The sequence below is a fragment of the Meles meles genome, chromosome 19 (assembly GCF_922984935.1).
Source record: "Meles meles chromosome 19, mMelMel3.1 paternal haplotype, whole genome shotgun sequence".
NCBI classification, from domain to species: domain Eukaryota; kingdom Metazoa; phylum Chordata; class Mammalia; order Carnivora; family Mustelidae; genus Meles; species Meles meles.
Window position 1 is genome coordinate 11,614,946 of NC_060084.1, and position 14,366 is coordinate 11,629,311.

Here is a 14,366-nt window from a genome sequence, read left to right on the forward strand (position 1 = left end):
CTTTCTGGTCATACCTTGCCCTTGTGGCTTAGGATCCAGAAAATAGAGAAATCTGGGGTTCTGTTATGGTGGTGCCTCAAAATGCACCAGTTCCTGCTGACAGCAGAGCGGTCTCCCCTGAAATTCTGACCTCCCCCTCTCCACAGCTGCCAGAGGCCTGGGGGAGGCCGGTGCTAATGGACTCCCTCCTCTCGGGCAGCTCTGCAGTGCTCTCACTGAGCTCTTTCCCAGCCAAGAGAGCTGGCAGCCCTTGCCCAGAAGCTGAGGCTTTCTTGCCTGCCCCAGCTTTCCTGTATGCCCGATCGATGAACCTTCACGGCAGAGATAGGGCCAAGGTCATGGTAAATGTGCTGTCCAGAAAGCTGTGATGGAGTAATGCCAGGATTGTGCCACGGGAGCCCCATGTGAAGGGGATGCTGAGTGTGAGCGCTGGAAAGGCTGCAGGGACCCCACGTGCCAGGTTCCAGGAAAAATGGGCTCTCAGTCATGATGAGCCTCTACGTGTTTTGGCTACTGCTGTGAATGTGTCATTCACTTTGATTTAGCCTCAAATACAAACAAGACAGGTAATTTTGCTTTTGAGAATGTCAGATTAGGAAATCACAAACCCCATTCATGAGCCAGTGAAGGCAGACCTGGAAGCTTACCCTTAAAGTGTCTTAGCACTGGCGACAATTTGCTCATGTTTAGCGGCGAACAAGGCAACGGGGGTTTATGGCTTTTTACTTTTCTGGAACTGTCTTCACTGCTTTGCAGCAAAAGATCATTTTCTTGGGCTTCTCAAAGTGCTTTGTCAGAAAGGTGGTATAATTTGGGAATACCATCAGAGCTATAGGCTGAGAGTGGGAGATGGTGTACAGAGCCTAAGGGGCTGCCCAGGTAAAAGCAGAAATTCTAGATTGTTATGAGCTGATTGGTGAATGAATGCAAATAGAAATTACACTCCTTAGGGTCCCCCAATTTAAAAGTGTTCTGAAACCTTTCATTTAAACTACAGAAATCTGATTCTCTGCCTCTACTTGTTTACATGATCCAAGCGACATTATTGAGTTCCTGCTGTTTGTACAACTCAGTCCATGTGCTGTAGAGAGATTTGGGGACCCAGAGCTTACGTGCCCTCAGAAAGAGAGGGCAAACACAGGAAAATAGTGTTGCTCCTAAGCATCTTGTTTGATTCCCTTCAGAGCAGAACCTTAGGTAAGTCTGTTAGTGTAGGTCATTCACTGGGAACTGTCCTTGGGAAGTGGGCATGAGGAGGTAGAGGGAGTGAGGTCGGGAAGGAGGGAAAGCCAGTACAAGAGTGTGTTTCCAGGACTGCAAGGGTTCCTTGCCACCAGAACCTCTGAGAAGCAGTCAGAGTTCCCCTAAGAATTGCCTGAGTGAGGACAGGGGGCTGGGCTGTGTAGCCACAGCCCCTGTCCTCTATGAGGGTGGCCCCAATGCCATGAACTCCCATCACCTGCCCAGGCAGTGCTTCTGACTTGTAGGCAGGGTCAGAGGAGGCCCTGCAGGCAGCAGAGGAAAGCCTCGAGGTGTGTGCTTTTGGGGCATCTTGTCAGCACTGACTCTGAACTTGCACAGAATTGGCCAGTATGGCGGCAGCTGGAATCTGAGTCCTTGAGCGTCTGCTGAGAGAGGCATCGGTGCGGTAATGGGAGAAGGACTCTGTGCACTAGAAACACCACCGCGAGGCATCTCATCCAGAGATTGGGGCAGGGTCCCAGGAGGCTTCCTGGACGAAGTGGCCTCTAGGCTGAGATAAGACCAGATGAATGGGAGATGAAGTGTAGGTTCAGGACTGTACGGTTGACGCTTAGATGGCGAGGGTAGATGTGGTGAGGGAAGATCAGGAAGAACTTCACCAGGGAAAGGGCGTAGTCTTCGTTGCAAGAGCAAATAAGGAGTCAGGGAAGACACATTGAAGCAGAAAGACACGGTAAGGTTTCTGTTCTAGAAAAATCACCCTAATGACACTATGTGGAAGGGATGTGAGGGTGAGCAGGTGAGTGAGTGTGGGACAGACTAAAGTCAGGGAGACCAGTGGAGAGACTGCAGTTCTCCGGGCGAGAGGCTGTAACAGGGAGAGCAGGGGACACATCCTGAGTTTCTCTGTCCTCACTCATGCTCTGCTCCTGGTAAATACAGCCTGTGTGCGTGTGCGTGTGCGCATGCGTAGATGAGAGATTGGTGTGGGGAGCGAGTTATCTAGAAATGAATTTTTAGAAGATGTGAACTGAAAGCTCATAGAGCCGTGTGGAAGATTGTGAAGCAAACCGGAAGGTAAAAGAGCTGTGAGAAAATATCTCCGCTGAGTTCTAGCTTAGTCGTGAGACAGCCCAGGGCACCAGGCTGGGAGTCAGAAAGACCTTGCTTTGTCCTGGTTCTGCGTTTTCTATTGGCTTGACCTTTGTTGTGTCATTTAACCTCTCTGAACTCTGGTTATTTGTCCAACTCAAAATGAGAATGATGATTGCCTGCCCAGCCTGTTCTGAGTCGGTGTTAAGCTAACAGCGTGTGGTGGGAAATGCCCACAACAGGGAAGCAGACATCCTCCTGACCAGCGTGAATAGGACGAGGGTGTGGAGGGTCATGGTTCGGCCCCGAGAGTCTTGTGTTCAGTGTGGACACCTGCCTGTCTGCTCGCTCCAGGGCAGGAACAGGGCGTCCTTCACTGGCCCTGTGCTGCAGAGAGGTGGGTTCCAGAAGGGGTAGCATGACACTCGATTCCCTCGAAGGCTCTTCCCGCTATCCAGAGCTCAGTGGTCCTCCTTCATATAGGCCCTTGTGAGAGGACGATGAGAAAATAGTGAATAAAGCACCTGGAGAATTAGCATTGTAGGCAAGTGAAAGGTATTACTGTTGCTGTTATCAGAAGGCCTTGTGATGCTAGCTTACAGAAGTTGTACACGTTTGCCTCTCTTACATTTCCCAGGAAAACAGAAGTCACTTCCAAACTTTCCTGCATAGTGGCATACGACAAATTTTAGTTTCCTAAAGAAACCAAGGGCCATGTCCCTTCCATAGTTCTTTCCCTTAATACCACCTTCTTACTAACTAGGTACATTCTGTTTTCCTTATTTTTCCTCCTGCATTTAACAATGACTGGAAACATGTGACCTGCCAAGACTTGAACTTGGGCATGTAGGGTTTCTCCCACAGTCCATGATCATGTCACCAGCAAGGGGAACACAGGCTGTATGTTCCCTCGTTTCAGGGTGAGGAATGTTCTCCACCTCCTGGGAAAACCCAGGGTTCTGACTCACAGGAGTGGAAAGGAAACTGACCTTAAGAGTCCTTTTGAGATACTGTGACTTTCTGCCCATCAGTGTTGGGATCTGTTTCTCTTTTACAAGCATTCCCTAGGGTTTGAGGGCACGAGTGATGACTGACTCAGGGTGGCTGGCATTTATTGCACCTTTGCTCCGTGCCAGGTGCTGTCGTAAAGCACTTGACATAGAAAATACACTGCAGGGAGCCTGGGTGGCTCAGTGGGTTAAAGCCTCTGCCTTTCGCTCAGGTCATGATCCCAGGGTCCTGGGATCGAGCCCCGCATCGGGCTCTCTGCTTGGCAGGGAGCCTGCTTCCTCCTCTCTCTCTCTCTGCCTGCCTCTCTCCCTACTTGTGATCTCTATCTGTCAAATAAATAAATAAAATCTTTAAAAAAAAAAAAAAAGAAAATACACTGCAGTGCTCTGAGTCACTGTTCACTCGGTGGGTGATAGGAAGCCAGGGCAGATGCGGTTCAGTAGCCTGAAGTCACACACTTAGAGCTGGAATATGAATGTAGGCATGTGATTCCAAAGTCGTGTCTGACTCATGCTGTGCTTCTCCCTGCCTGCGAGCACAGACCTGTCCTACAGAGCATACAGAGGGCTGCAGGGTTTCCTTTCCCTGGGTCCTTGGAGCGGTCAGAGTTGGTAGGCGGGAAAAGTGCATCTGAATTCCGGTCTACTTAGAGTGTTCTCCACAGCAGACAGGAAGTGTCCTACATACAAAAATCGTTTCCATTAAGATAAATAGCCCGAATCTAGGGGACCCCGTGCCAACCAGTAAAAGACATGAATTAAGAGTCTGATAGTTCTTACGTGGTACACATTTCATTTTTTTCACTTTCTCTAGGTTAAAAAGACCAAGTGGCATGAGCAGCCTTTTGGGGAAAATTGGAGCCAAGAAGCAGAAGATGAGCACCCTGGAGAAGTCCAAATTGGACTGGGAGAGCTTCAAGGAGGAAGAGGGCATTGGCGAGGAACTAGCCATCCATAATCGAGGGAAGGAGGGGTAAGAACTGGTAGATTCTACTGCTCTGACAACTCTAAAAAATCTGAAATAGTTGATTGTAGACAGGCCACCCAGTTTAAATAAGCATGCACTTTTCATGGTGAAGCGAATTTTGTCAGTTTGTCGGCAAAGCTCTGTTCTAACGTGGGGCCCGTGCTCTGGGTGAGAAGAACCGTGGGGGAGCGGTATGGGAAGAGCCCCGCTCTCGGGCCGATCATATTTGCCAAGCCGAGCTCGCCGAATGACAGGCAGCTGCCGTGAACTGTAAGTCGCCTCGTTTGTCACATGTTCATCTCTGGCTCGCCCTATCAGCCTTGGCCTGATCAGAGTGATTAGGTCTTCTGAGGAGCCAGACCGGCCCCGGGCTTCCAGAGCAGAGCCAACAGAATGCCTGGATGTTGTCTTATTGCGGATTGTTTCTGTCCATGTCATTGTGGCCCAGGCCGGGGCTCCAACCTGTGTGACATGCCAGCCCTCACACGGCCCCTGGCTGTCACTTGCACCCCTCCTCTTCACTTTGGAATACGAAGAGGCTGTCGATACACTCTGTAGTCCAGAATATCGAGAAAGGCAGTGTTCAGTGAGCACTTAGGAACCTCAGGAGGAGCTAAGAAGCAAAGTTACTGCAGACCAGGGTCTATGGCTCGAGGTCATCACTCCCTTCTGCTAACGGTGAAAAGTGTCAGGTGGCTGTCAGTCTGGGTCCTCCCTGCCCCAGCCCCTCACCAGGAAGGGCTCTCCCTGCAGCACACAGAACATTTCTGAAGCTCAGCCCCTTTGCCTGCTAATTGGGGTAATGATCCCGCACTGGGGGTGAGTGTGAGGCTCTCCTGGTAACGTGTGTAGCGCGTGTATGATGCATACGTGTAATGCACACGGAGCACATACATGCTTTGCAGAGCACAAAACGTAAATTAAGTGGTAGTCATTAGGTTCTATGTCAGCTAAGTTATAATACAGATAGGTGACTTTATTTTCTGGGTCACATTTCTAAATTTGGCTTTGAGGTTATTTGAATGAACTTAGAAAGCTGATCAGTATGTTTAAAAAATTTTTCTGTTAAGTGACTTTATGGGCTTGGTTCACCATCAGACTTCTGAATCAGTCTGTCGAAGATGGAGTGCCACAGGACAGAGGCAGAAGTGCCAGAGTCCTCTGAGGAAGGCCCAGGACAAAGCACAGGCAGGAGCTGCTGTTGGCTAGAGAAGGCCTCTGAGGTCTGCCCCAGACCTCATCTTTGACTCCACTCTGGTTGCTCACAGCTCGTTCCTCTTCTCCACGTCTGCCCGATGATCTAAGGCAGCAGGGACCTGCCAGTGTGTACGACGCTTTATTGGTCCCCTGAGTATTGATTATATGGGTCGGACAATGTTCTTTCTGCTCAGGTTAATAGAGGTCTTATAAAAGTAGGGAGTGGAGCCGTTGAAGATAAGCAGAGCTAGTAATATGTAGACTGGAAGAGAAAACAAGATTAAAAGGACATCTGCCCAATGATGACTTTTCAGGCAATGGAATATCACGTAACTGGGTTCAGGAACTACTAACAGCTTTTAAGCGCCCTGCTTTCCCCGCCTTCTCTGAGATTCTTACCCGCACCAGACGATTCGACCCATCTGATTGTGTTTTCCAGTGCAGATCTGATGACTTCTTTGCTTGCCTTGGGCTCTTCTCACCTTCTCTCTAGTGCCTGCCCCCACACCTCCACTCACTTGCCTTTCCTAGCTTTTGCAAGAAGATTAAAGGGGCCCAACCTTCAGGGAACAGGGTGTAGCTCTGGTTCTTACCCCGGCTTAGCATGAGAATCGTCTTGGGGGGCTGGTTTCAGAGTTGGGGTGACAGGGCCACTCCTATGTAGAGCTGCTGAATTGAGAGTCACAGAGACTTGTATCTTTAACTCACTCCTCGGGCGCTTCTGATGCACAGCCAGGGTTGAGAATCACTAGACGGTAGCTTCGAAATTCTAGAGATGAGAGTAAGAGCTGCTGGCTGAGCCTTTCCAACACATACATAACTAGAAACTCAGGTTCAAAACCAGGAATGTCAAGAAGGCAAGAAGATTTCTCCAGAGATGTGTGGCCAGTGAGTGCCACAGTGTTGAAGGGAAGGAAGGACGAGAACCAAACCTGTAAGGTCTGTTTGCGCAGAGGCAAGTCAGGCCCCCGAATTCTCTTACACAGATGCCAGCCATAGCAAAGGCACTACCCGAGAGGGAATACTCTGAGGGAGTATGTGGAGAGTCCCAAGGGCATCCCCTAGAGTAAAAGTCCTCTTTGCTGAAGCCAAGAAGCGGGGAAGTCATACTTGGTAACATCTCAGCAGAGCTCCCTGTGAGTGTTGATTGAACTCTGCTGTCTGTAAGACCTTTTCGCAAGTACCAAAATTAAATTGATCTCTTATACAAGAATTCAAGTCATAAAGGGTGGTAAAATATTCCTGTTACACAGTCCTGAGTTAAATAAGATTGGATTGAGAGTAAAAGCTTGTGTCATGCTTTTTATGTTTTGGTACTAACTCCAATTCAGTCGATGCTAACACATCTTTCCCTTTGTAAAGACCGGATAGAATTTGAAGTATATTGGTCAGTGTTGGGTTATCATCGTCCAGTTATTTTAAAGGCAGTTTTGCCATCTTGAAAGACACACACAAGCATCTGCCAGGTAGAGGGGAGCGCCAGAGGGCTGCAGAAAGGGAAAGGCTGTTAAAGGCAGGACAAGGAAGTCATAAATAGAAAGAAGGATTATTTCAGGTGAGGTCACCTCCATCTGGGGACAAAAGGGTTTTAGGAGGTGGATTACCTCACCTTCCTTTGGAGGATGAAGGCCCATGTGACATATATAACCTTATCGGTGCTGACCAGAAAATTCCTGACTGACTGGGGAAAGGTTACATTCCTGGAGGGTTGAAACTGCAGTGAGGTTAGGTATTAAGTCTGGGTTGACTGACTTGGGATTTTAACCTACGTGACACGATTTGGGGCCTCAGGTTTTAATAGTTTATAGACGGGGATACTCTTTAGCAATTGGAACGAACGTGGATAAACTTCAATAACAGTAACGCGAGTTCACACAGCATGATCTCATTTATATAAAGGTCAAAAACAGGCAGAAGTAGTGCATCTGTTGACTCACTTTGTGAAAGAAGCAAGTCACAGAAGAATTCCCAGTATAAGTCTATTTATGTCAAGTTCAGAATTAGGCACAACTGGGCCATAATGTTGAGAGCACAGAGCCTTCAAATGCAAGCAAGTTCGCACCTGGCCGGGCTGGCATTGGCGGGAGAGTTATGCAGGGGCCTCCTCCGGGCTTCGTGCATTCCGTTTCTTCATCTGCCGATGGCCACGTGAACACTTGCTTTATGACAGGGCGTTTGCCTTCCCCGTTTTATTCACTTTAATCTGTGTGTTACATTTTATGGCAAAACTGAATTGAAACTGGGGCACCTGGGTGGTGCGGTTGGTCAGGTGTCCGACTCTTGATTTCAGCTCAAGTCACGATCTCAGGGTTGTGAGATCCAGCCCTGTGTTGGGCTCTTCGCTCAGTGGAGAGTCTGCTAGAGACTCTCTCTCCTTCTGCCCCTCCCCAGCCCAACTCGCTCATGGGCTCCATCTCTCTTTCTCTCTCTCTCTCAGATTAATCTAAAAAACAAAAAAAAAAAAATTGCGGTTGAATTTAAATCCTGGCTCTGCTACCAATCTTCCGTGTGCTATAGCCCATGTCTTCGTCTATAAAGCAGAAATTCTTCAGTATACTATACCTCTCAAGTTTATGATGAGAATTAAATAAGAACAGGGGTTGTCTGGTGTGTTTATAAATGTCGGGAGTCTTCTGCTCACTCTTCTTTCTCCCATCTGCCATTCCTGACCACACTGTCAGGGGCGTCACTGCAGATGGGAAGCTGGGTGCCTTATTCCTTTAAATTCCCTCATGATGTCTTTGTGTCAACCCTTCAGGAATACTTTCCACAGAGGTGGCAAATATGGCTTGGGGGCATGTCCTTCCAGCCTCCCTGGCTATTCCCTCTTCCTTCCCTAGGCTTTTAAACTTGGGAAGTCCCAGGGCTGAGCTCTGGGCAGCTGTCTGTCCTCGCATTCCCTGCAGACCACCCCCCATCCTGCAGAGCTCACTAGTTCCACAGCTTAGGTGCCGCATTCTGCTGATGACTCCCAGAAGAGCTCTCCCCTGCACGACCATTCCACTGAGCTCCAGACTCCCATACCAGCTGTTGGGTTGACATCTCCATTTGATGTCCAAGACACACCGCAAACTTTGCCTGCAAAACCAAATACCTGCCCTTCTTTCCATGAACTCTCCTTCCTCAGACTTCTCAGAAAATGACACCATTACCACCCCCTCAACTGTTAAAAACCATAGAGTCATCGTTGCTTTCCTCTTTCAGTTCACATGCTGAAAAGCCAGTAGACAGTCTTATCGTAAAATACTTTAGTCCATGCCCTCTGACCAGCCCCACTGCCACCACTCCAGTACAAGCCATAGACATCTGTCGTGGTCCCTGCTTCTGTCTGTCCATCCCCTTCCCTCCCTCCTCCCCCACAGTAGCTAGAAGGGTTTTTTTAATGCAAACTATTTTTTCCTCTCTTCCCTGCTGGAACCCCCCAGCAGCCCTTGCAGTCAGTGTTCAGCTCCTTCCCCTAGCATTCTAGGCTCTTCCGGAGCTCCCCCTGCCCACCTCATACCCCCTTCTGCCCTGCTTATGATGGCTCAGCCTCTGTAGGGCTCCTCCAGCTCCTTGTCCACGATGGCATGCTCTTGTCACTCAGGGTTTGACTCGGATGCCACTCTCTGGAATAACCCCCCCAGGAACCGTCAGTCATATCACGGTGTTGGAGTGTGTCGTCATCTCCTGTTTCGTATGCAGTGAGCCTCCACCAGCACCCAGAAGAGGACCCCGCACAGAGCAGGTGCTGAGCCTCCTCACTGTCTAGATGCCTGACCCAGTGGCCCCCAGACAGTCATGACTTCGTTATGGAACCCAGTGGGACAAGAATCAGCCCCTCCAGAGAAGAGGGGATGATCCATCAGAGTGATGTCTCTGCCCAGGCATCCTTTCCAGGCAGCAGAGTTGTTTAAAATGCCTGTACCCAAGACGGTCAGTCATCCGCCCAGCAGAGAGCCGCTGCTCTTGCCCTGAGCCCCAGACCCCCCGGCCGGCCCAGCGTTTCTGGAGCAGCATTTAGCACTTGCTGCCTCCAGCCCCATCCCTGACCACACAGCTTCCCCGGCAGTGGGCATGGCCAGCTGAGCCAGAGGCTGGCAGGCCTGGGGGAGGAATTGTGGCACAGTGCCTGAGGGGACTGCAGGCCTGGGCTTGGCTGCCGCTGGCAAGCAAATTGAAGATCAGGGAAGGTCAGCTGAAGGTCAGGGAGCAAGATGTTTGGAAACCAGGTGTATTTGTGATGCGGAGAGGCATGAAGGAGAGCCCAGAGAAAATCATTTTTTCTCCAGTCTCCCTCCATGACCCCAGGAGTCACGCTCTCAGCACCAGCATCTGGTGAGATGGGAGGAAAGCAGGGGGAGAAACTTCATTAAAGTCACCATTCTTCTACTCTGGCCCTCAGGAGGTTTCCAGGTCGCACACTGTCCCTCCTTGTTGGCCTGGATCTCAAACAATTGGTACCAGAAAAGTAATTTGGGTCGGAAGATCAAAAGATGCCAGAACCTGTTGTATCTAACCTGGTTCTGAAAGGAAATGCTAGAAAGTCCCTTAGGTTTTGGTGCTATTAGCATGTTTGATTAATGAAAGTAAAGAGCCACCTCCTCGTAAATGGGCCACGTAGAGCAGTAGTGACAGGAAGGGATGATGTCCCCCACCCACAGCCCCCAGCTCCCCAGCGGACTGGGCCCAATCAGGCTGGGTCCCAGGAGTGCCAGACCCAGGCCAGAAAGGTACCCCTGCTCTCGACAGCTGATGCTTGTGTTCTGGGGCTGTAACCCACTTAGGGTGCCTGAAAACTTCCTGAAGCACGATTTAAGTAGGCCATCTACCTGGGCCACCTTGGAGGAGGCGGCCTGCCCCACAAACCCTTTGTCTCCTGGCCCCTGTTGCAGCTGTCCCGGGGTATGAGGCTTGGTAGTGATGCTGTCAGGTCAGAAATGGGTAGCGAGAACCCTCAGTGCTCAGCTGTTCTTTTTGTTTACAGAGCACTTCCCACAGGCTCACGGCACTGTCCTCGGGGTACTATCATTTTTATTCCTGTTTGACAGAGAAGAAAAATAAGGCACGGAAATTACGTATCTTGCCCAATGCAAACAAATAGTAAATATCAGAGCCACTCTCATCCTCGGCACCTTTCCTGTCTCGGCCGGCGGCGGGGGGAAGCGGGGAAGGGGGTGGTCCATGTCCGTCCGATAGAAGTTCGGTTCCTGGGCAGCTCTTGGCTGGATGCTGTTAGCAGCTGCACATGGCTCTGAATGGGGAGATGAAGTCGCCAGGCCTGCCTTGATGGCCTTTGTCTGGGTCGCCCTGGAGAATTCAGTTGTGTTCCGCACATGCACCCCTCCTGGCTGCCTGAATCCTCCCCTGAACCTGAGATCCGCCTGCACCTGCCTGAGTAGCCCCCAGCCTGGCTTCAGTCTTGAGAGTCTCCAAGTCGGCTGGACCTGGCACCGCTCCAGGAACCGGCCGGGCTGTCTGTCATTCATGCTCGGTGAGATCCTCATTGAAGTCTCACTTCCTCCTTCGAGGACAATCAAGAAGAAGGACCATAAATGCTCAAAGCCACATACTTCCTCTTCCTTCCCTCCACGCACTCTGACAGATAGCACTGGGTAGTGATTCTCTTAAAACACGTCCTAAATTCCTCTCTAGCCAGGGTGCACCCTTTCTTTCCTGCTGAACTTCAAGGGGCAGTTAGGGCTATCAAAGTACTGATTCCTGTCTCGACCTTCATCCAGGGCTGGGGAACCACAGTGGGGGAGGACGGTGGTTGTAGTGTGGCCGAGCCCTTCGGTCCATTTTGGTTAGCAGCCCCCTCTGGAGAATCACGGCCCCCTTGGTGATGGGTGGAAGGCAAGCAAGTTGTCGGCTGTCTGCTTCCCCGCCACAGTCTGCCTTGTCTTCTCTCTTTATCAAAAGGGGGTCCGTGGTGTCTGTGGCTTTCCTGTCTGCCGGGGAACCTGAAATTTCCATTTAGCCAGGCGTCCTGTGTTTCAGTGGCTAAATCTGATGGCTAAATCAATGACATAAATCTGAGGGCTTATGTCAAACCCAGGAGCAGGTCCTACTGTTTCTTCCCAGCCATTCTGGCCTCTGATTGGTGGTGTGGACACATCAGCTTATTCCTGATCCCTGACCTGGTCGCTGATAATACCCATCAAGAGACCTGGCTGCTCCCCTCTGGGATCTGTTGTCCTCAGGACCCTGGCAGAAGCTGGCTTCCCAAAAAGGACAGTGACAGCAATAGCTGCCATTTTCTGGAGCTTCTGCTCCTGACATTGGACAGTTTCGTTCAGTGCACACAGCAGCCCTCCAGAGTATGGATGGTGATTCGTTTTCTTTTCTTCTCTTGGCAGATTAGGAAGCAGAATTGGCAGAGTTATGTGGTTTTTTTTTTTTTTAAAGATTTTATTTATTTATTTGACAGAGAGAAATCACAAGTAGGCAGAGAGGCAGGCAGAGAGAGAGGAGGAAGCAGGCTCCCTGCCAAGCAGAGAACCTGATGCGGGACTCGATCCCAGGACCCTGAGATCATGACCTGAGCCAAAGGCAGTGGCCTAACCCACTGAGCCACCCAGGCGCCCCCAGAGTTATGTGTTTTAAGCAGAGTCCCACAGCTGGCCAGTGGCAGTCAGGGTTTGAACTCAGAGCCACCTCTGCCTCTGCGGAAGTCGTGGGGACGGGCCACAGCTCGCAGGGCAGCCCAGGAGGGCAAGCAGGCCCCAAACCCCACCAAGGAATACAGGCTCCTGAGCCTGCTGACATTCTCGCCATAAACATAATGACCTTGTAATGAAAAGATGCACATTTTACACAGTGTAACAAAAGAAAAATGAGTGCAGAGATTCAATTATGTCTGCTATTTTCAATGGCAGTTTTGCTCTCTCAATAGATTAATTAGCTGAAGAGACACCCCCCCCCCGCCCCCGCGCTGGGCAGGACACGGCCCACTTTATGGCAAGAAGGTACATTAAAATGCAGCTGTGTCTCATTAAGCTGCCGGCCACTCCCCCTCTGCCTGCTTCTGCCCTGCGCCTCCTTCCTTCCCATCTTGCCTGGGAGGACCTGGGAAGCCGTGTCTGCTGAACCTGACCCGGATGCCGACCACCAACCTTTTAAGGGGCCCCCGTAGGTGGACTCTGGGTGGCTGTTCTTGTTCTCATTCCCCTATAGAAACTTCGGGGAGGCCTCTTCTGGACCCAAGTGGGCAGAGGACAGCAGAGAGGAGCAGGGGAAGGAAGGAGAGCACTGAAGGCAGTGGAATCCCTTTAAAGTGAGCGCTTTATGTGCCCACCGGAGCGTCACGACAGCCCCAGAAAGTCGTTCCTACCAAGCCCTGTTTCTTCCATTGTCAGGTGCTCCTTTTCTCGGTTTGATGTACCGTGGATAGGCAGGATGCATACTTTCCTCTCCCCGACCATCTCAGCCCACCACCGAGACCAAGAAAAAGAGCATCACTCTTTTGCTCTTGAGAAAAATGAGGCTGAGAGGTGTTGAGCCTTTGACCAGCACAGCGCAGCTGATGGGTAACAGAGGCCCCCACTGAGTCCTCGCTTGACTCAGCCTGTGTTCTTCTGTACCCAAAACCTTGTTACAAAACCACCGCGTGTTCCTGCCGCCGAACCCCCGGACAGGTGGTTGCTTTCTCTTTTCCATTTTACTTGCAGTGACCTCGGAGCCAGAAGCATCATTGTTGAGACCAAATGCGAGTGCTCTGGATATTCCTGGGCGAGTCGTGGGTGGTCACTCCAGACACCAGCTGTGGTCATCTGTTTGCGTTTGCTCTAACTCGGGGAGCCCGCCGGTCAAGGGGATACCTGGAGGCGGGACAGTGCACGGGAGACGGTTTTCTCCTACAGGAGTCTGCTCACAAACATCCTATATTTTCTTCCAGGTACATTGAACGGAAGGCTTTTCTAGACCGAGTGGACCACAGGCAGTTCGAAATCGAGCGAGATCTCAGGCTGAGCAAAATGAAACCCTGATGTTAATGCGGGAAACCAATAGCAGCTTAATCCTGTTTACAATGTGAGCTTCTGGTGCGTCTGTGAAATGTTTCCGGTGTTTCTCATCCAACTGTTTCCCAGCGAGGTCTTTTTTCTACGTTGAATTTCTGTCTTTGTATCTTGACCTCACGTGGCTTCATCCATTTTACTTTTAAAAGTTTGTCCTTGAAAAAAATAAAAATAAAAGTTGGTTCTGCGAGAGGCTGGTGAAGATGAGGACAGCACTGGCCTTCCCTTTGTTCTCCTGCGAAGGCCACCAGCCAGACCCGCGCGTCCCGGCCTGCCTGCACTGGCCCCCGGGAGGAGAACCGGCCACCCTAGGGGTGGATTTCTGGGGCCTGTTCTGGAGTCGGCCTTGCCCCAGAGACCAAGGGGGAGGGAGGCTCCCGAGGGTGGGTGGAATGCCAAGTCCCTGGCAGTTTGTTCTTGATCCGCTGCTGCTTCTCTCCTGAACGGGATTCCCGCTCTCTGAACGGGATTCCCACGTAACTAGTGTAAGGTTAGGCTGAAAATAAGCATGTATTATTGCTGAATTAGAGACATTGTTTTCCTCTTCCCAAAGTTTCAAGTCAGGTTAAGATGTGCCCCCACCTCAGTAATTGTTTTATCAGTCATAGAAGACTGCAGAAGACTTTTGTGTACTCCTGAGGAAAATTTCAATTCCAAACTTAATAGTAGTAAAGCAGTAAACCCCACAGTTTGCTTTTGGGGTGTGTTTGTCAGGGTGTCCTGAGTAACCCGGACAGGTTTAGGGGAAGGTCGTGTTCCGAAGACTGGGAGCCAGTCCCTGCCTGGACATGTACCAGCCTTGTGACCTTGACCACAGCTGGGCTTTCTGAGCCTCTGTTTTCTGGTCTGTAAATGGTACGAGGAACACCACTACTTCGTAGTAAGGCTGAAATGAGCAAA

The 14,366-nt window shown here is 50.5% G+C and overlaps 1 protein-coding gene across 1 annotated transcript in view; it reads left to right on the plus strand.

The window, feature by feature from the left end:
- The window catches only part of CFDP1 (craniofacial development protein 1), a 128,682-nt gene extending 115,009 nt beyond the window's left edge, over positions 1-13,673 (plus strand). Inside the window, exons 6-7 of the mRNA XM_045987864.1 lie at positions 4,120-4,278; positions 13,346-13,673. Of these exons, the coding sequence (XP_045843820.1) occupies positions 4,120-4,278; positions 13,346-13,436 (250 nt within the window). The 3' untranslated portion in view covers positions 13,437-13,673. The remainder of the gene's footprint in view (positions 1-4,119; positions 4,279-13,345) is intronic.
- Positions 13,674-14,366: the final 693 nt, after the last annotated feature.